Here is a 22,406-nt window from a genome sequence, read left to right as displayed (position 1 = left end):
GATGATGATTTTATTTGGTGAGAGGGAATTTTCTAATATATTTTTTACAATTATTATATTAAACTTTCACATTTTAGAAATTTTGAATGGGTTTAGTTGAGTCCCATCGCTTTTGTATTTATTTATATATATATATATATATATATATATTATAATTTTGTTCATATACAACTATAACTATGTATCAATCATAATATATCATTAACTATATTAAAAAGATTTGTGTGCATTCTCATTATCATGTATATTTATATTATTAGAAAACTATAAATTTATATTAGCAGTATAAATATATAAATAATCATTGTTTATTTATTTTTTAATATTAAATATAATTATATAAATAATAAAAATATTAATTATTCAAATTTTAATATTAAATATAAATATATATAAATAATAAAAATATTAATTATTTTTAATTTTAATATTAAACATAAATATATATAAATATAGATACACAAACATAAATATTGTATTCCCGCTGGTATTATTTTAAAACAAATATCATAAAAGAAATCTTTATGATAATTATATATATTTCTTAAATATTCAATTCAACATAATTAATAAACCATACCAACAAATAATTTAACTCAATTTTATCTCATTTATTACTAATTTTTAATCAAAATAGAATCAGATTTTAGTGATTAAATATTAATTCAAATAAACAAAGCTATAAAAAAAAGACAGAAAAACATGTCAGCGTTTTCTTTTCTTAATATATTTACAATAAATTATTTTTTTATATTTTATAGTTATTATATAAATATAGTGATTTTCTAACAAAATCACAGTTGTGCCAAGAAAAAAAAAATTAACTTCCTTGTCTCAATGGTTTCATTATAGTTTTCTCTCCTTCTTTCCATTCACAGCGATCTCAAGAATTAGGGTTTCTTTCTTACTGGTTTGTTCCCATTTTTCATTTTCTTTCTCTTCTTTTGCTTTCTGTGCAATTCGAATCACAATTTTATTAGTTACCATTTGTTGCTGATTAAATTGTCGTTTGGTGTTATTGGGTTCCAATCAATACTTCTCTGGATCGATGTTTTTAAAATTGTTTAGATATTTGATTGAAGTTTTAGTTTAGCCTGATCTTGCTGGTGTTTGAAAAGGGATCACTGAAAAGTGAAATTTTAAAGGTTTTGTTTTTACTTGTTTATTGATCTTCTCAGAATAAATTCTTGATCTGATGTTTTAAATTTGTGTATGAGTTCTCCATCAAGGAATGATAAAACATATTCTATTGAATCTATTTACTTTCACATGCACTTATTAAAAGGGTTACAATAAAATTTAATGATTGAATCCCCGTTGATATTTTGTGTTTTGGCTCTGTAGTCTGCTGGTTAGAGTTTGTTCAATCATACTCTACTCTGTATCTTTTTTCTTTTTCTCTTTAATTTTTGCATTTGTAGATTCTTTCAGATTTGAAGGTTTGGATTCTTTCTTGTATTTATTTTAGATGCCCCAAGAAAATAATTTACCTTTTGATTAACTTTAGCTTCGTGTTGACTGATGCTTTCTCTTGTATGTGTGGGGAAAGGAAGATCAATAAGAAGAATAGTTTATCTGCACCTGTTTCAACTCAATGAGGCCGCAATCATCGTCTTTGAATCCGTATGCAGCCTCATATGTTCCTCTCTCTAAAAGGGGGGCAGATGGTAGAACTACTTTTACAGAAAAAGATTCCAAGAATTATGATGGAAGTGTTTGGTTTCAGACTCGTCAGGATGCCACAAATGATCAGCAACTTATCAATTCTAGTTCAGAAAGGCTTTTTACCCCTGAAGCTTTTCCAACAAAAAACCAGCTTGCCTCAAGTTCTTACACATCATCGTCTCAGAATGTGGCAGAGGTGGCGGAAAATCAGCTGCTAGCCGAAGATCTGGATATGGATTTGGAATATCTTAGGATAACATTTCCTGGCATATCTTATCAGTCCCTTGTAGATGTCTATAATGTAAACAGTGGAGACTTGGATGCTGCTATTGACATGCTCAGTCAACTCGAGGTATAATTATAAAGTTATTAGTTTCTGGGGTTTAGATTTGTTTATCCAGTGCCTCATTTTTATTCTTCCAATTAATTAATTGACAAAACTTTTTTATGTCTTCATTTATGTAAGCATAGTCAAATATTAGCTTCTATTCATGCTGTGTAAATGTTGAATCAGGTAATATGCTATGATACTGAATTGGAGATTTTGGTTAAATGTGTAATAAAAAGCTGATGAAATAATAAAGTGATCCCCCTTTCTTTTTCCATTCTTGTTCTTCCTGAAGATTGTCTCTCCAGATGATAATGGATAGAAGAAACGTTTCCATCTAATGGTTGTTGAACTTTAAAGTAATATGAGATTTCTATGTCCATGTTTGTTTTTTTAAAATTCCACTCATTATTGTAAACTTTGTTTGATATTTTTTAAGTTTATATTCAATTGGTTTGCTTTTCTGTTTTCTAAATAATTTAAGGAGTTTCATACATTGTGCTTTAATATAATGCGCTTCCCACCCTTCTTGTTCTGAAATATTATATATCCCTTGCAGATATGGATGTTGTCATGTCTAAAATCTGTGCCAATTGATGTTAGTTTAACATTTTCTGGTATAATGAATTGAAAGAATTATCATAGTTTAATTATGTAAAGGCAAAACATTCATTAGGTGGAGATACTTATAGTAGTCAGATCAAGTGTTAATGGATCAATTTCAAAACCCGTTAAGTTGCAAACTAACTTTTGAGGCTTTTCCGTTTTCGTGTTTCAGTTAGAGGGTGATGAATCTTCTGGAACTCTTCCAGAGACACTTGATATTGGTGATGTTTCAGAATCTGGATTAGCAGCTGAATCTACTTCCTTAAAACAGAAGAATGTAGCAGAGGAAACCAGCACTTCGTCTAGTCACATGGCATCAGGCGATGTCTTATGAATTGGTTTGTCATTCATAATTGGTTTCTTTGGATATAAAAATAAGTGTAAAAATCAAAATATTTTACTTTAGGTGGCGATCTCTCGATCATCGATTTAATGGTTCTGTATAGTTCGCAGCTTTGTCTTGTTTTGGTCATTATGGTCTGAAATGTTTTCTTTTTGAGTTGCTTGAGCAATTGTGTAATTTGGAACCCCTTTCAATTACATGAATTGAGGTGTGAGAGAGGTAAAAGAAAAACAACATATAAAGTAAAGGTGATTTTCTCTTGGGATGGATTAAATATAGTGTCTTGTGGACTTGCTTGCTTGATTGTACCATGGTGAGCTAACTTTGAGGTTTTGCTGCAATAGATATATACAACATATTTAATTGTCCTTTTTTACGATGGTACTAAGTATCGTTCGAATCACGATACAATTCGCACAAAACAATACGGTTCGTGCCTCCCATGATAGGAATTGATTGAATAATTGTTTACGAATTGATTGAACAATTGTTTTTGCTCTGTATCGTAATTGTATCGGGCGGAAGAAGAATCACAGAATCGTTTTGTTTCGTATTATTATGTAATAAATTGGGATTTAAAATTTTTACCATGGGAACATCTTATCCTCACTTCTCCTATGCTACATGAAAACTTCAGCGAGAGCGTTGTGGAATTGTGCTATACATAAGCCTTGCAAACCGAGAGTGAAGATTGATTTAATGTAATAAAGAGTGATTTGCTGTTGTCTTGGATTTTTTTTTTGTCTTGAGATTTTTTCTGTTATCTTGAATTTTTAAAATGATTTAAACAAAAAGAGAGGTAGATACTACTTAAGTGTGCATGACTATTGTAATTGTTTTGATGTATAAGAGGGATCTCTGATTAAAAAAAAAGGATGTAATTATTTTTAATTTGAACTTCTACAACTTGTAACTTGGAAGTTCAACAAATTAAAAAAAAAATTGTTTGTCTTTTGTTAATATATGTCTTAGAAATTTAAATACTAAGACGAATAAAAATAGAAAATCCATAGAAAATGAGGAAGACATTGAAGATATTGAAGAAGAACTTCTATTAATAGAAGATGAAGATGTATGAAAATAGATAAGAGTTAGATGAACCAAAACCTAACTAATCCGTTCATGCACTTTCACTTCAAATTTAAGAGAAAAGAAAAGAAAAGAAAAGAAGCGACATGGAAAGAGAATAGATGATTCAATTTTTTCCATTTAATTACACAGATAACGTATTCTACTGTGTTAGTTCAAAATTAGATCCCCGAGAAGCTCAATTCCGAACATGAATTGGTTGCAAGCTGTTCGGAATTTAGTTCCTGGATAATTGAATTCTGATGAGGAATTTCTCTTTTTCATTTCGAAATAATGGGAAGGAAAAAATAGAGATAAATAATTAAATATTAATGATTTGAAATTAAATAATTGAGAAATATATTTTTTAAATAAAAGTGTAGAAATATAAATATTTTTTAAAATTAGAATTGAGAGATAATTACATTGAGTAATAATATTTTTGGGAAAAAAATAATTAAAAATAATTTTGAAAATAATTAATTTAAGAAGTAATTAATTGGAAGAAAAATTGTTGAAGGAATAATTTTTCAGAAAAAACAATATATTTGAAGTAATTGTGTAATTTTTTTAATTAAAAATATAATATTAAGTGTTTGTTTAAAAAAATTAAAAATAAAATAAATAAAAATACCTATTTGTATCATTTAATTGATTAGGATAATTGGACATTATTTAGGTTTTGAATAAACTCTCAATGCAACTTGTTTCAATTGTATATTGAACTATTTCCGTTTATATATGGAACTCAACAGAAAATGTTTATAAAAAAAATCAAGAAAATGTTAAAATGTACTCAACAAAGACATCCTACAGTCCCAATCACCAACCTTACTAATGCGGACCACCCTTAACTGCAAAGAAAATGTTGTTTGTGAACTTTTAGAGTATCCCAAGAACAAAATCAATTGTCATTTATTAAGTGTTATTTTTAGTTTTGGTAAAATTCTAGATAGTTGGGCTCCAATCATTACTGGTTCAAAATATCATGTGTTCACCCATATTGTTAAATAATAACAAAATGAACTACTATGAAGAATAATCAATGAGGCCAAAATAACACGTGATCGGCAGTAAAATGCCTTAAAATAATCCTCGCGAATTGGAAGAAAAAAAAAGATTTACAAAGGGGTGACACAATTGCCAAATGATGGAAATGGCAATAACTCCACGTTATATATATGTGTATATTCCTGTAACTCATTTACATGAAATCATACGCTTTAACTCCCGTCGTTCGTCAATACCAGACGGTTTATGGCCATGATGAGCGTCCCTTGAACAATTAGTTGCAGCACTAGACTACGACGGGTATGTCCTGTATCGGCCATCGTAAAGTTTCAACAAGTAAAGGAAAATACATCAACAAAAATGATATGGAATGGATGACCTCAATCAAGCATCCTTCCAAAAAGTGAAGTGCGTAGAAAAGACTTTACAAGAGTACAAGTTGGGCGTATGCAAAAGGGGCTTCAGATTATTTCCTTTTCATTGAGAAGGCCATCTTCTTGCTATGAGAGAAATGCAGTTTATTGTGCAAACTCCAGTTTCATAAATAGGTGATTAGTTACCCACCATTACCCACCATTACCAAAGGTGACTGGTTCTTTCTCTCCAGTAACTTGCCAGAGGACATGATCCAGTTCTCAAGGAAAATGAGAGGGTGGATCCAATTGTGTATTTGTATATAATCGACTAAACTGAGGTACTCGCGAGGTCATTCTCAATCCTGCTCTCACTCCGATGTTGGATGGCATCTTCTCCTGAGACCAATCCTGTTAAGTTCTCACCAGCATCACTCTTGCAAAGAGGGCATAATGAATTTATCTTCAACCATTTATCCACACAATCTTTGTGGAAAAGATGAGAACAAGGCAATTCTCTCAACTCATCGTTATTTTCATACTTTGCCAGGCAGATGCAGCATACCTGTCAAAAAACCACAAAAAATAATAGGATTTTCAATCATAAGCAGCTGACAAACAAAAAAAATCTTCATATTGATGCATGGTCTTTTTAGGCTCAAACACTTTACACTATTCTAAAATAATACTCTAATTCAACACAACCACACTAAATCAAACTTCTTTACCTGATGGCATGGATGAGAGACATCTACAAATAAAAAAAAATTAGGTGCTAACGACCAAATAACCGCTACCATACCAAGAAGCCTACAAGCCTAAATCTGTTCGTCCATAGACCAGATACAGACTTTGATTAGATACAAGTGCTATCATAGCAAATGTAACATAACTGAACAGTGTAACTAACTAGACAATTTAAGGATGATATTTAGTTGGGAACATTAAATCCTATCCCAAGAAATGATTAAACTATATTATTCTCCCCTCTACTTTTTAAAATTATATTATTCTCCCTCATAGTGTGTTCGGATGGGAAAGTTTTAGAGGATAATTTTTTTTTTTATAGAAATTCAAATCATTTACTTGAGTAGTTTGATACTAACTAGAGAATTTCAAATTCCACCCAAAAAGTAAAATTATGAAATTCTTCATACCTTTTCTTGTCTTAAATCTATATCTCTTCTACCCATATTCTCTCTTCAGCTCAACCTTGGTTGGGACATCATCGAGTCAACTTCAGTTGGACATTATCAACTTGATACCACTTTTTTTATTAATGTTTGAGGAAGTTCCTTTCAAGTTAAAGTCACTTGTGTATTGTGGTTATTTTTTGGTCGTCACCACGAAGGTTTTTCTGAGCCTAAATAGATCAATGTAGAGGTTTTTTTGAGCCTATATAGACCAATGTTATTTCTCAACATCAATGGTGTTTTTCAATTAATGTCAAAAAAAATTTCAGGTCAACCTTGAGATATTTTCAGTTCATGTCAGTGGGGTTGCTTGTCAACCAATGTCGATCAAAATGTATGCCATTATTTTTCAGCCAACTTTAGTCAAGATTTTCTTTACCAACATTGGCAGAATTATTTTTCAACGTCAATGAGACTATTTTTCGACCACCGAAGTCAACTTTTTTTTAATCAACATTGATAGACGTTGTTTTCTTATTGACATTATCTGGCAATGTAGACCAAGTCTATTTCTCAGTTGACTTTTGTTAGTATTTTCTCAACCAATGTCTGGGGTTAATTTTCGATGGAGGTCAACCATATGTTTTCAGCTGAAGTGGTTATTTTTTGGTTGATGTTTCCGGGAATTGTTATTAGATCAATAGCACTAGTGTTATTTGGTGGTAATTAAAATACTCTTTTCAAACAAGAAAGTTAATATTCAATAAATTTGAATTGCTTCATCGAAACAAAATATTTGAAAAATTAAACAACTTAAAATGAAAGTAATTCAAATTCAATGTATTTAAATTTTTGGAAATTGTAAAATTCTATATCCAGAAGGTTATATTTTTTTTAAATATACTATACCCTTTATTTTGAAAAATTACCCAAAGTGATTAATGTGTGCTAAGCTTATATGATTTTAATGTGGATAAGTCTCTTAAGGGCAATATTTCCTGCAACTCAGTAACATCAGCAGCTAGTTTGAACCCCTAGGATGGAGGCAGGATTTTGGGTTAAGATGCAAAGCCAATAACTGGGGTAATCAAGATTTTATTACCATCTTCTACAGAGAGATATATACAGCCTTATTTAAAGTCTCTTATAAAGCATAGTATCTGTTGGCAGTTGCTGTGCTGTTAAGAACTTAGAATTCAGTTAATTTACTGTTGTTAACTGTAACAACATTAGTTGCCCCCGAGCAAGCCTGTCAGCTCATGTATATCGTTGTACTTCCCAGATTTTACAATCTTTTGGTAAGAAATAATACAACTTTATAGTGCAAAACTTTTCTCGCCCATTCTCTATGCCCAGCAGCTCTCTCTTCTGTGATTTTATATCATTTTCTCAGTATGCTTGAATTTTAAAATATATGTTGAAATGGAAGAATGGCTCCTCCCATCTCTCAGATCTACCTCCACAAGAGTTGTAGACCGCACATGCTTGGGGAAACTTTGGGAAGAAATTAAAAAACTCTTCCACACTCAAACTTGAACCAAGGTCGTCCGAAGTTCAGATCAGAACTGAGAAATACAAAGAATGGAGAAGTATGTCTGAATATCTATTGGGTATCAAAGTTCTAGATGATTCACTAATCTCCGCTGGTTCTCCAGTTTCGGCTCTTGTGTGTCTCGATTTTGTTCTTGATGGTCTTCTAAATGGATTCAAGTACTGCCACTTCAGTGAATAATAGAGTGATCCTCGCACAATTGGTGAGGCTTAGTCTCTATTCCTCACTGGTGAAGTCCAATTGGAAAGGAACATGTTGACCACTACCTCATCACACTTGTATTCTTTTCAAGGCCAACAATACTCAAATTTCTACAATTTCAGATGACCAGGCCATGGAAACCAAGCTGGCAGAAATAAAGGAGGCCATGGAGGAGGTCACAGAAGTTCTAAAAATGTTAACTGTTGGAAAGCTTCCATATGTTCAGCCACCCACAGTCCATTTTAATTGTGGATTCTTTGGTTTTCTTTATTGCAACTTCCATCACTTCATTTTGCTGAGTGAGGGACCATGTTTAGGTCCTCTTACCCTAGTGATACGGCCTAAGTGGCACTTCTTTCTAAGGCTTGTATAATCCTCACCATACAAGTCAATTTTATGAACTTGAATTAGGTCTTAAAACCTGAATTTTAAGGTATCAACATATCTTAGATCTATTGTCAGGCCACCCACATTGCTAACACTCCAGTTGCATAGCCTTAAGTGTGAGGGCCTGCATTGAAAAGCTACATTAATTGAAGTCTATTTGGTCTACTTGATTGCAAATTCCAGTAACTTAATTGTGCTAGGTCTGAGGCAGTGCTTAGTCTCACATGGCTTAGAAACATGACTTAGGCAATGCTCACAAGGCATGAGCCAATCCTCACTATACAAATCAATTTTAGAATATTGAATTAAGCCCAAATTCTAAGACCAACTGTGCAATAAGCTAGGTCATGATGCTCATCGTCCTTCTTCAGAGTATGTTGTCCTTCCACCTCAACCTTGACTAAATGATTTCTATCTCCAAAGCTGCAAAAATGCAGAGAATCCAATTCTCAAGACTTTTATAGCAACATTGCATTCTAATGTAGAATACATTCTGGATTCAATCATAACAAACTGAACTCGAACTATCAGTTCCATCTTTCAGTTGTTTATGGCAACAACCAAAATGCAGTCCAGTAATGTCATAATCTTGTCCTACTACATGCTCACACCAAAAACATGGAAATAGAAATACATTTTGTTCATGAAAAGGTGCAAAACAAGACTCTTTGGTCAAACGTGTCCTTGATGCAGAGCAAACTTATGTGTGCTCATCAAGTCACTCTAAGACCTATGATTTCACCTTCTTAGAGAAAAGTGGTTTCTTCCAACTCAACCTATGTTTGCAGGGGAATGATGGATATATACCATCCTCTCGTGTAGATCTATCATTGTTGGCAGTTATTGATCAGTTAGGATTCAGTTATAGTACTATTAACCATAACAGTTAGTTGCTTCTGTGCAAAGCCATCAGCTTATACATATATCATTGTACATACCTCACAGATCTAGCAATCTAAGAAAGAAATAATACATTTCTATGGTTCATACATCACAGCTTTATACATATATCATATCATTATACCTCTCAGATCTCCAGTCCACTATCCTACAATCACAGTGCTGTCATGCATGATTTACAACTATGATCATCTTTTTTTTTGTTCATCCAGCATCTCATCATTTCCCCCTTCCTTCCTACTCTTCCATCACTATTAATGGAAATGCATGTTTTACAAACATGGTCTGGATTGTACCTCTTGTCAGAAGGTTGAAACCTTCAAATACTCTCCCTTTTTCTCATAACCTGTCATACAATGCAATCTCCACCCCTTTTTCATTCTCTTGTTTCCCTCCTTTTCCCAGCTACCAGAATTAGAGGTCCCATTCCCCCCTTCTTATCTTATCACCACTAATTCAGTTTGAGGTCCCTAACTACTTGACGTCACTAACAGAAACTATCTGGGGCTTTATTCTTCTTCACCTCTATTTCACCTAAAACACACTTTACTAAGTGAGGGTTTACAAACACTCACCACTTCTCAGAAATTCAATTATACTAAGATGACTTAAAGTGTAACATACACACAGATATATAAAATCAGATGGTACTTACCGCATCTTCTCCAGATATTACTCGCTCTTTTTCAGTTCCTGCAGCCACAACTCCACCTTCAGTTGAGTTGCCTTCTCCATTTTTTTTATTTTTCTTCATCTTGAACTTGTACGTTGGCAAAGCATTAATGGATTCAGAAGTTGCCCCTCTGTTTTGAGGCATATCCTCTCTAACCCCAAGAATGGAAATTATACATGGGAGACAACAGCAGATTGTTGAACAGAGAATGAAGGGCATAGCATAACCAATACAGCTAAAGGCAAGAAACACTATACATAACCTGCCAAGTGAAATGAAACAGATATAATTTCATGACTGAAAAAAACAGACGATTAAAAGCAAGAGTGAATTAAAGGCTATACCTGTACAAGTTAGGAGCTTCATCAGCAGAAGAACGTCCCCCAAAGATCCATACATTTCCAACAACAAACCATACAGCAAAAAAGCAATCTAAAGATATTTTGAAGTATTCCACTAGAGTCTTCATTCTGTGTTGTAAGAATAACAAGGAGTTAGCAGCTTTATAAGCTATTATGTGTCTAACAAACTTTGTTCAACATATGAATGCACATTAACTTAATATAACTCTAAAGCCTAAAGCTTACAATTTTTTATACAATTGAATTCACCACGAAAGAAAAAAGGAAAAAGGTGCCATTCTAACATTGTATAAAAAAATTGACAGTAGTATCTTATTAACTACCTTCTATTCATCAACACAGAAGCTTGATTGCTTCTGGAGGATGCAACAGCCTGACCATCTTCTCCACCATTAGTTCTGGAACTGAAAAGGAGTGTCCCTGAAGGATCATTAATCCGAGGAGATGTTTGCCTTGATTGAGAAGAATCTTGCTCTCTCATATGGTTATGATGATAATACCGCCAATAAAGCAGAGGAAGGGTAGCAACACATCCAGAAGCATAACCTATGATCCATTGAAACAATGGAGTACGTGGACGTTCATGCCTTGACAAAGACAAAACAACGATAGATGCAACAATCTGGCTCACTAAGAGGACCAGCTCAATCGATATCCACAACCCCGAATGCACAGGACTCCTACTCCTACGAGTATCCCCGCGTCTCATGAATGAGGAATTCCGACTATTAGACCCATTAGATAAACTAGTGACTGAAACTGAAGGCTGAGATAGAGGCGTCCTTGCACCGGTAATTCTTTCTTCATGCAGCGCCACATCTGTGCCATTAAAACTCCTATCATGATGTGTCGCAGATGATGTGGAAGCATCGGAACTCCCAGCTATTTCTATCACATGCTGACTGCCATTGGTGCTCCCAGGCCGCTCCATCAACTACGGCAGAGTGTCGCCCGGACCTTCAAGACATCGTTCTGGTGAGATAACAATAACATCTATCTAATCTAACTCCACCATCAAGGAATCATAGATTAACCCAGAAACACACACACACATTATACACCACCTTTAAAAACAATTTGACTGAAAACAAACTCTCCTCCTTGCAACAGCAAAATCAGGATGCTTCAAAGTCAGCGACCTCCATTCGTAAATCTGTGAAGAAGCAAAGTTCACTTCCAAAACCATACATAGTTCTCATCTTTTACTAAACATATCAATATGTTAAAGAAATTAACCTAAATTGAAAACAAACAGTTGCTTTGCTTGTAAAGCGAGAAAGGAACATCAGCTAACCTAATTCCGGCAAGCGACTTGAACATGAATAAAAAACCAAGGATTGAAACCTGCAAATCAAGAAAATAACAACAGCAATAAATTCACACGATGAAATTGAAAACCTAAACAGTTAAAAAAAAGGAAATGAAAAGAAAATTGAATACGTGTTTTCTTCAAGGAAACAAGAGTTGGCGATTTGGCTGGATTCCAGAGAAGAGTTGAAGGAAAATCGGAATGAAAGGGAGTAGCGGAGTGAGAAAGTGATGAAGGAAGCCGTGCGAGGAGAGTGGTTTATGCGGATGAATCGAGAAAAGGAGTATCAGAAGGGGCGAAACGGTGGCGTTGACTGGAAGAGTCGCGAGCAAAGGAAAGCGCGAGGAAAAGGAGAAAGCGGAATGAGATGGAGAAGCGCATCGGAGAGGGAAGAAGGGAGGGAGAGAGATGAAGGGGAAACGGCGCCGTATGGAGTTTGGGGACGATGACGGACGTCACAATCAGATAAAGGCTGTCATGCACACTTCCGTTGCTTCCTTGCGGTGTTACCTTGCAGTATCCTTTCCCTTTTCTTTTTTTTTTTTTTATTCTTTCCCTTTTGCTTCTTCGAAAATGATGACAAGGGAAAGGTACAGAAGGAAGAAGTAGGAAGTAACTCTCTTTGTTTTGTTTTTTTTTTTTTTTTAAGAGAATCAAATTAAGACTCGGATTAAATAAGTTTTATACTTTTAGGATAATAAATTTTTTAAATTAAATAATTTGGTTGAAACTCTAGAAAATAATATTTATTTGTGTTATTTTTACTGATAACTTTTTTAATTGATATGGAATATTTTAATTTTCTTTTATCATTTCATTTATTTTTTTATTATAGAAATTAGCAGAAATGGTGTGTATCCACCATTTTTAAGTTGGATGAGTTGAAGTTGAAAAGAAAAAATAACATGCAAATGCAAAAGAAAAATGTTGAATTGATTAATCAATTTATTCTTTTATTTTCTATAGTTTGGTCTTCTCTTCTTCTTTGGACTTTTTCTCTTCTTCTTTCGTAGATGGTTTTAGGATCGGAGAGTGTGATGGAGTTCATACTAAGGTTGTGATTCATTTGATGGTAAATGCAAGAGAATGATGGTTTTACCAAGGAACGAAGTTGCTTAAAGTGGAGTGGAGCAGGGAAGAGAGTGACTGGAAATAGATGTTATTTTATTTGATCTGTGAGATTCAGTGCTCTTTCATTTTTTCTTTTTCTTTTTCCCCAAAAAAACCTCTATCATAAAGGTTGTGGCTTAGGCCTTAAAACAAGAAGTTAAGGAAAAAGTGAGGGTTAGTTTGCATATAAAAATTGTCCCTTGACATTAATTTTAAAAATTAAAAAATAATTTTATTTTTAAGTGATTCATATGAAATGACGAAATGTTTTTTCTCATAATTTTAGACTTTAAATTTTCTAACCTGCAACCTCATCACGATGTGTTATTAGCATGTTATTTACATTCAACAAGAGGCGAACTCACTATTTTCTACCTTTTTATGACATGTGAGTTATGAGAACTTTTGTCATGCCCATGAGACATAATGAACTTATCAAACCTCATATATCACTATATAGGAAATTGTTTTAAGTTCGTGCGATGACTTCTTCAAATTACACACCTAATCCTTCTTACACACCATTGTATTCAACACCCTCTTTCTTAATATAGCTCTTGACAACCGATCAAGCCTTGAATTGGACACATTCTATTGTAGACTTGTCTCTAGATGTTCTACCATTAGACACCCGTTTTATGTAAAAGCTTTACCAAACAACTAGATTAATGACAATTTTAAAGAAAATACCCTTAAAAATATTGAATGATATCATGAAAGGAGTGAATAACAATATCATTGGTTGAATGATTAGAAAAGTCAAACCAACAAAATTCTCAACCTAGTACAAAAGTGATGAAGAAAGAGTTGGGGTGTAGGATCAATATGAAGCATATTGCATGTAATGCAAAAAAGCTTATAGAGATGTTTAATTACTTGTAGAAATTGAATTGACATCATGTTTAAGATGTGGAGTGCCCCATGGTAAACTCTTCAAATGGAAACCAAACATAAAAATTTATGATCAAATAAGCATACATGTAAGAGGAATCCATGGATGAATCTTCTCAATTGCGACAGATGTTATTTATGGCACAATAATGATGTGTCGACATTATACCATCCTCACTTGTGCTTTCTATCATGCATATACTCTCTTAAAAGCCACCAATACAAATGACAATTGATACTTCATTAAATACTTTTTCATATTCAATTTTGCCCACTCATAACCAATTTGTATTCATATATAAGACATTTTTTACTTTGTCTTTGGCTAACACATTGATCTAATCACTATCATGATCATCTTCTGGTGACGAAGCCTTCATTGAATCACTATCAAAACCAACATAGCTGGTAGATTTGATGATATCCTCTTAGTGTGTGGTGGCTTGACAGTGAAGATGGTCCTCCATCATCTTTAATGAAAACCCTTTTGTTAATATTTGATACTGGAATGAGCTAAATAATGCCCTTAGGAGACGTCATGTTCCCTCTTACTATGAAAGGGGGTTGATGTATCAACTCCAAAGACTTTGACAGAGAGATCTAATTGTAAAGGAATATAGGCAGAAAATGAAAATACTTAGCTTGAGGGCTCATGTCAAGGGAAAACCTAAGGTTAACATTGCTAGATTCAATAGTGGCCTAAACCTTGAAATCCAAGATAGGGTTGAACTTTTTCCTTTTAATTACTAAAAATTGGAGGACTTGGTTCAACTATGTGTTAGGGTAGAACAACAACTTAAGATAATAACTACTTCTAGGGAAGGAAACATTATCTTAACACATCCTATTTCAAAAGAGAGTTTAAGATGGAGGGTTACTCCTCCAAATCCAAGTCACAAGAAAAAGATAAGGAAAGAAGAATAGCAAAGAAAAGTATAAATTTACTATGTTATATAAATTAAAAAATGAAACTTAATCGAATTGTAATAGACGAGGATAAATTAACTTTTATAGTTGTTTAGTGTAAAATTTGTTTACATGAGAAATATTTAGTTCAATTATACCATGAACTTAAATTCTAAGAATTATGGAATTTAACTTTTATTTTTAATAAAAAAAAATTGTTGTTTTAAAAATAGTTTAGATGGTATTTTTAACAATATTATAAGATGATTTAGATGTTGTTTCTGAAAAAATAAAAATAAAAATTGATAATTTATAAAATTATTATATTTAGGCTTTTTATTATTTTAGCATGTTATATTATAAGGTGTAATTATATAGTCAATTCTTGCTCAATGTTTATATATATATATATATATATTAAATTCTTAGAATATATACTACTATTTTAATTTAAATATGAGCTCTAATATAATTAAAAAAACTATTAAATTTTGTAATAATTAATTTTAAAATATGTATTTGAAATTATTTTTAATTGAGTTATGTAAGACCCAAAGCCATCCCCCACCTATTTTTTTCTTTGCTCCCCTTCTTTCTCTATATCTCTCATCTCCCTTTTCTCTTTATTTTCTCTCCCGTAATTCATTTATTTCAATTCAAAATTTAATAACATTGCAGTAACTGAGGAGTTAGGTTACATTTCTATCCGATCAAATTTTCAAACAAACTAAGTTCATTTTTACTCTAAAGATCCTTTATTCTCTATTTTTCCTTAAGATTTAGTCATTAATCTTGATGGAGAGTTAGGAAAAGTGTTTCTCTCAACTAGTTTTACCATACATTGAATTTTGGTGATGCTTGGATGACATTCTTTAGGTCCCAAGATTCTTGAATAATTTCTTTGTTGGAGTTGAAGTTTCCACTGGACTTGAAGTTAAAGAAAAACTAACTTTAACTTTCAATGGTACTAAGGCTAGAAGATTTGAATGTGGAGGGAACATAGTCCCAAGTTTCAAGTTCTCTTGTAAGGATGTTATTTGATGAAATTGTTTGATTTTATGTTGTGTGGACATGTATAAATATTAGATTTTGATAGTTTAGAAGTTATAAATTGTTTTTGATGTTGGAAAAGGTTCTTGAATGTTATGAAATTTTAAATGTTATGTGATTGAATGGTATGTATTATACATGAATGATGAAAATTGTATGAAATTGATATCATACATTTGGAATAATGTATGAATTATTGTTTGATGGTACATTAAGTATGAAAAACCTATGTTTAACATAGATCATCTAACTTCACTAATGATTTAAGCCACACAGACTAAGATGTTAGGTGGTGAGAAGCTAATGAGGGAGTTCATACACACCAAGTCCCGTTGTAGACACTCGGTATTGGATGTTTGAACTTACTCTGATCCTTGATGTATAAATTAGATGTTAGTCTCTGATAGGGCATACTTAATGAGTCTTCCAAAAAACAATGGATACATGTGTAGTCAATATGATTGAAATGAATCAATGTACTCGGGATTGAAAGGAAATCAAGGTACTATGATTGTTGATGGATCCATGTGTAGTGAGTATAAATGAAATAAAATCAAAGTATTGTAGATTGAAATGAAAACCAATGATTGTGATTGAAAATAGATTCATGTGTGGTATATATGAATGATATAATTGGTATTGAAATTTTATATGATAACATTTAAAGAAATTTTATGAATGATTAGTCTGATTGGTTTGCATTAATTAAGTATGTTATGTAATTTCTTTTCATTATCTTACCCTTGCATATGTTTGTATTGTGTTGTGAACTGCGATGAATGTACTACGTACACGAGCAGATGCTGACATAGGTGCAGGAATTCAAAAGACTTTAGGATTTTCTTTTGGGTTTTGGTTCTGTAAATATATGTATTATATAAGTCTTAATCATGTATTAAAAATATTTTGAAAAACTCTAAGTTTGTACAAGACTCTATAGAATTGTATTGTAATAGACTATAGTTTTTAGGATGACCTAAGGATAATGGGCTTATTGTGTTCTCCTGGGTGTAGATTTTTGTTTAAGTCTAACTTTAAGTCTTAGTTAAAAGTTTATTATAGGATTTTTAACAAAGTTGTTTTCTTGAAATTTTGTTTGTGTTCGAATCAAACTAGTTGTTATGAATAAAGATGAAAGTATTAAGAAAGAAAATAATCTTGATAAAGTGGTGAGGGTGCACACTCATGACTAAATCAAAATGATTTTCTATCTTAATTTGAAAAGTATAGTATAATATATATATATATATGTGTGTGTGTGTTTTGGAATGGTTATTTTTATATTGTGTGAAGTTGATATTGAATATAAGTTTTATTTTACGATAATAAATTTAATTATGGTAAGTGTTTGGTTGTAAGTTTTAAAGTGGTCTTTTCAGATAATAGTTTTACACCAATATTCATTTTATATACACGGTAGGTGGTTGTTATTATGATGGACTCAAATTCTAAGTGAGATTGAGACGTTTGTCTTGGGAGGATTGATGAGCATATTTTTATTCACACCCAATAGCTTTAATCATAGATTATTGGACTTAAATAATAAATAAATCTATTGTTTTAATTAATATTCATATAATTTGGTTTATTTAGGCCTTAACTATTATTTTTGTTAATTCTATGTTTTTAGAATAAATGGTTCGAAGGAAGTGTCTACCTTTGTGAATGGGCCAAATATCCAAAATTCCAAGTTGCTTCTTTGAATAAAAACATAAGAAAATATTTGAGAGGATTTTATGCAAGTAGGAGAGATATTCTCCACCTAAGTAGAAGTTGGATCTTCTCCATTATTTTTTCCATTTTCCATTATCTTCTCCACCAAAAGTGGTGCCTCCAGCATGGAATGTGGAGGAGGTTGCATGGAACATGTCTATTTAAGGAGAGTCAGGGAAACACACACAAGAGACCAATATCTTTGAGTGCAGAGTTGTTTCCTTTGTTTATTTGTTTTGCATATTTTATCTTTGTATTTTTGCCTCCGTATGGAAGGCTAAACCTATTTGGTTGGTTCCTTTGTAATTCCCCATTGAGTTATGAGGTTTTGATAAATAAAAGTTTCGTTTTTCAATTCTCTATAGGTATTGTTTTAATATTCTAATCTCCTGAAAAACTAGTTTTTGTGAGAGGTTGTACTTGAACGCATGATTAAGAGTCTTCCTTATCTTAAACTTTGGTTTCTTAATTAGTTTGCATTGTTCTAATTAAGTTCTTGGACGCATGATTCAAGACAAAGGAGATAAAATAAATGGATTGTTTTTGAAAAAGCATAAGATGACTTTCAATCTACTTTCAGCTCAACTTAAACAGTAATAAAGGACAACAACAAACTTTTTGGTGCCCTAACAGAATTTTAGAAAAACTTTAATAAAATAGTACTAGTGCAGAAAGAATCTATTGTTTTATAAAATAACATATTTATATTTATGCAGAAAACTAATTTTGAGAAAACTTAAGGTAGTTGATAGAAGAACTTTGAAAAACTTTTTGTGCTTTTGGTTAGGGACATGAAGTGGGTCACGAAGCAAAATATCACCTTAAACTAAGTCTAACCTACTATGACCACTAATAACATCATCACTAACTTCAAAGTAAACAATACAATTTTCTACATCAAACACACACACACACTAAGACTTGCTAAGAAGAAGTTTCATCCATCTTCAACAAACTGAAGTTGTTAATCGCTCATTATCCACTTTTGTTGAGGGCATTTTTGCATGATCATAGAAAATCTTGGGGTGATATTCTTCCTCATATAGAATTTGCATACAATCGTGTGGTACATTGTACTACTAATCTTTCTCCATTTGAGGTTGTGTATGGTTAATCCTCTCACACCTCTTGACATATTATCATTTTTGGATATTACATAAAGAAGGTCTTTCTAGAGCAAAATTTGTCAAGAAGTTTCATAAGAAGGTTAAAAATTATATTTAATGGCAAACACAGAAATATGTTCACCACGACAATAAAAGGATAAAGAAGATCATTTTTTAGGAAGGTGATTGGGTTTGTTTGCATCTAAGAAAAGATAGATTTCCTAATCAAAGAAAATCCAAACTCAGGGTTAGGGAAAAAAAGATATAGTTAAAGATTTTTCTAAAGAGAAGAAAGACCACGTGAGAGAGAGAGGGATAGGAAAAAAAGATAAAAATATACAGTCTTCTAAAGAAGTCAAGGTTAAGAATATTCAGTGTTTAAAGTGTTTTGAGAAGGGTCATTACTCTTCTAAATGTCCCTTACAAAGAAGAAACATGCTTTTAAAAGACCAAGAAAGAAAACTCTTATTCATCACCTAGTGAAGAAGATACCCACCTTCTGAATAAGAAATCCAACCATGCACTTGTTAGACAAAAGGATTTTACACAACAAACCTTTAGAGTTGGAAGAATCACAATGAGAAAACTTGTTTCACACACGTTGCACAGTTTTAAATAATATTTGCTCAGTGATAGTGGACAATGGTTCTTGTTACAATTGTTTCAACTCTAGATTACTTGATAAATTAGCCTTAACTCCCATACCACATTCTCACCCTTATAAATTGGATTGGATCAAGCAAGATGGGGCCTTATGGTGCAAACTCAAGTTAGTATACCTATAACTATAGGGAAATATAAAGAACAAATTGTATATGATGTAGTCCCTATGAAAAATAGGCCACATTATCTTAGGTAGGCCTTGACAATTTGATCATCATACATTCCATGAAGGTCATACCAATATGATCACTTTCTCATTTAAAGGGGCTAAGTTTATATTGTGCCCTCTCACATTTTAATAGGTCAGAGAGGATGAATTGATTTTAAAACAAAATATAGCCCAAGAAAAAAAAACACTTTAAATTCACCTAGGGTAGAAGAGACTAAGGTTCAATCCCCTAGGTCTTTATATCTCATTATTCCATCCTATACCCAAGGTATGTTTTCAACATCATCAAATCATCTAGTGAGTCCACTTTCAATACTTCAACTTTTCAAAAGCAAAACACAATTCTTATAGGCTCTAATTCAACCTATCTTACACACACCACAACCCTTTTAATCAGTGTGTTTTTATTGTTTACTGCATTTTTCAGGTGGATTCATGAGCTTGGTGGAATTTAAGCATCTTCCTTCATTAATAAGGTGGCAACTCTACCCACATTTCAGATATGACAGATCTTTTTCAAGAGGGAGGTCCTGATGGAGGACCATCCACATAAAGGAAACCACCACAAAAGAAGGTCCAGAGTAGATACTTAAAGGCATAACAAATATTCAACTTTGAAGCTTTGTACAAAAATATATGTAAAAATTAGACTAGGATTTTTCTTTCTCTTTTTAACCTTGTATTTTGGGTCACAACTTAGCATAGAAAGAAAATCCTAAACCTAGAAATCTAGAGGCACAAGGGATACTTCTAGAAACCCTAACTTGCATGGCAAGCTAGGATTTGTAGAAGTTTGGGCGGCAAGAGTCAAACCCTAATTTCAATAAACAGTGATATCATATCGACGATGATACCCATCAAACAGTCTTGAATCACTAAATGATCTCAAACCACTAGATGATCTCAAACCACTAGACGGTCTACACTACTAGACAATTTAGAAAAATTTGAACTTAGATTTTATTTAAACCAATCTTCACAAATCTTCGTCTTGGTTTAGTACAAATCTCTTTAGTGATAAAACACACACAAAAAAATCTAAGTCCATTACAAGCTTAATCACCAATCAAATGAATTAAATTCAAACAATAAAAAAATCATTTATCTAAGTCATCACAGTGTTAACTTTAAGGAAGTGAATCCCTAGGGTGAGTTTTATTGATAGGTACTCGATGGAGCAACAAAGTTAACTTTAAGGCAATGAATCCTGCCAACACATGTAAATTGCTTCATGAGTTGGATCTGAAATCAATTTGTTTTATCCTAATATCATAATGATCTAATTATTTTTCTAAGATTTGATTTTTTAGTTTATTGAGATTTTCTCTGCCATAAGAATGTATCCTAGTATGTATGATATGCTTGAGATCCTTCCAACTTTTGGTATTTTTGTCTCATCCTCAAAAGAACTTGATCTAGATTTAATCAATGCCTAAATTATAGATTTAGACCTTGGTACAAATTTTAATTTTTCAAAATTCTCTTAGCACTTCTATTTAGAATTAGGATTTTCATGGTATTGATTCCTGAGAGAGAAAATGAACTTCAAATTTGATAGAAAGTATTAAAAGCATACAGATAACTTGTGGTTTTGGTTGGGTTACATGTAAAATTGGTAATGAAGTGAGAAATGAATATTTGTAACTCTTAATTAAGAAGTAAACTTGCTATTTCGATGAAATAGATGCAATGGTTGAAGTTGAAGAAAATTCTTCAGCTAATTCAATTTATGAGGCTTATATTTCACAAGGATGTAGGATGTACAACGTGTTTAAAGAAAATCAAATATTTTATTTATGAAATTATGTTCCTGATAGATTATAATTGTATCAATTTCACTTTGATTTTGACGTGGGTTTACGTAACTTTGGCTTTTCTCTTTGCGTTAATTATACTTTTGGTTACAATAAATTATAAATTTTATTTTTAGTTTAAGATTTTTTTAAAATTTTCATCTTTAATAATTTTATAATTTTCATATTTAATAAAAAAATTATCTTTTTACTCCCTAAAATATTATTAAAATGTTTTATTTCATTGATAAAACACTGTCCACACTGCTTTTAGAAAAAAAATTAAAAAAAATCTAATAATTTATCAGAAAAATAACTCAAGTATTCTTGTTTAGAGTTTGGGCGGATGCTATTTATATATACCCGAAATTAAAAATTATTTATTTCTATTCATATAATTTATTTTATAGGAATAAAATTATTAGGATGTGTTTGGATTGGGAAAGAGATGTCTCAAGTTGTTTGGATTGAGAGATGTTATGGTGGATTTGTAAGGGTAATTGATTAAAGTTTGTGAATGATGTGATGACTGAGAGAAAAAATTTAAAATATAAGCTTACAAATTTACCCTTGTGTTTTAAAATATTTGAATAATAGGAATATTTTTGTAGATTTGAGTTTCAATTAAAAAATAAAATGATAATATTCATAATTGTAATAATTTTTAGATGGAAAATTATGAATATTTGTAGAAATTAAAAATTGTTACATAGAAATAAATTATTGAAATATTCACAATTTAAAAAAAAAAAAAAATATAAAATAAATTTTCATTAAATTTAAATAATATTAATAATTTTTTATAATAATTTATGAAAATAATAATCATTACTGTATACATTTTTTATTATATATAACAATAAATGTTTTTTATATTATAATTTTATTTTATTATTATGTAATGTTTAATAATTTAATTTATATTCTTTTAATATTTTTTAAAACTATTTTATTTTTATTATATATATAAATAATAATAATAACTAAATTATTATTAATAATTATTGTTCTTATTCTTATTAATTAGTATGAATTGCTTCTACATAGAGTGCATGAAAATCAATTCCACTAGAAGTGGAAAATCGATTTTGGCTTCACATGAACTCAATACAAG

At 31.5% G+C, this 22,406-nt stretch overlaps 2 protein-coding genes across 4 annotated transcripts; one reads left to right on the top strand and one right to left on the bottom strand.

Annotated features, from left to right (window-relative positions):
* Nucleotides 1–794: 794 nt before the first annotated feature.
* On the top strand, nt 795–3,310 carry LOC137813367 (polyadenylate-binding protein-interacting protein 5-like). 2 transcript variants are annotated; one of them, XM_068615559.1, is made up of 3 exons: nt 795–910; nt 1,554–2,017; nt 2,772–3,310. In XM_068615559.1, the coding sequence occupies exons 2-3, from the start codon at nt 1,595–1,597 to the stop codon at nt 2,931–2,933; spliced, it is 585 nt and encodes a 194-aa protein (XP_068471660.1). In that variant the 5' UTR covers nt 795–910; nt 1,554–1,594; the 3' UTR covers nt 2,934–3,310. The 2 variants fall into 2 exon arrangements, with proteins under 2 accessions (XP_068471660.1, XP_068471661.1); XM_068615560.1 differs by having other exon boundaries at nt 797–910; nt 1,550–2,017.
* Nucleotides 3,311–5,142: 1,832 nt separating this feature from the next.
* On the bottom strand, nt 5,143–12,510 carry LOC137813365 (E3 ubiquitin-protein ligase At1g63170). Of its 2 annotated transcripts, none has more exons than XM_068615557.1 (7): nt 12,023–12,510; nt 11,877–11,926; nt 11,647–11,735; nt 10,906–11,539; nt 10,565–10,690; nt 10,203–10,482; nt 5,143–5,939 (listed from the first exon to the last, which is right to left on the bottom strand). In XM_068615557.1, exons 4-7 carry the CDS (start codon nt 11,511–11,513, stop codon nt 5,706–5,708), a joined length of 1,248 nt encoding a protein of 415 aa, XP_068471658.1. In that variant the 5' UTR covers nt 11,514–11,539; nt 11,647–11,735; nt 11,877–11,926; nt 12,023–12,510; the 3' UTR covers nt 5,143–5,705. The 2 variants fall into 2 exon arrangements, with proteins under 2 accessions (XP_068471658.1, XP_068471659.1); XM_068615558.1 differs by having other exon boundaries at nt 5,143–9,070; nt 12,023–12,472.
* Nucleotides 12,511–22,406: the final 9,896 nt, after the last annotated feature.

Source organism: Phaseolus vulgaris, chromosome 1 (assembly GCF_000499845.2).
Source record: "Phaseolus vulgaris cultivar G19833 chromosome 1, P. vulgaris v2.0, whole genome shotgun sequence".
Classification (NCBI taxonomy): Eukaryota; Viridiplantae; Streptophyta; class Magnoliopsida; order Fabales; family Fabaceae; genus Phaseolus; species Phaseolus vulgaris.
Note: the sequence above shows the minus strand (reverse complement) of the source record. Positions and strands in the feature narration are given on the sequence as shown.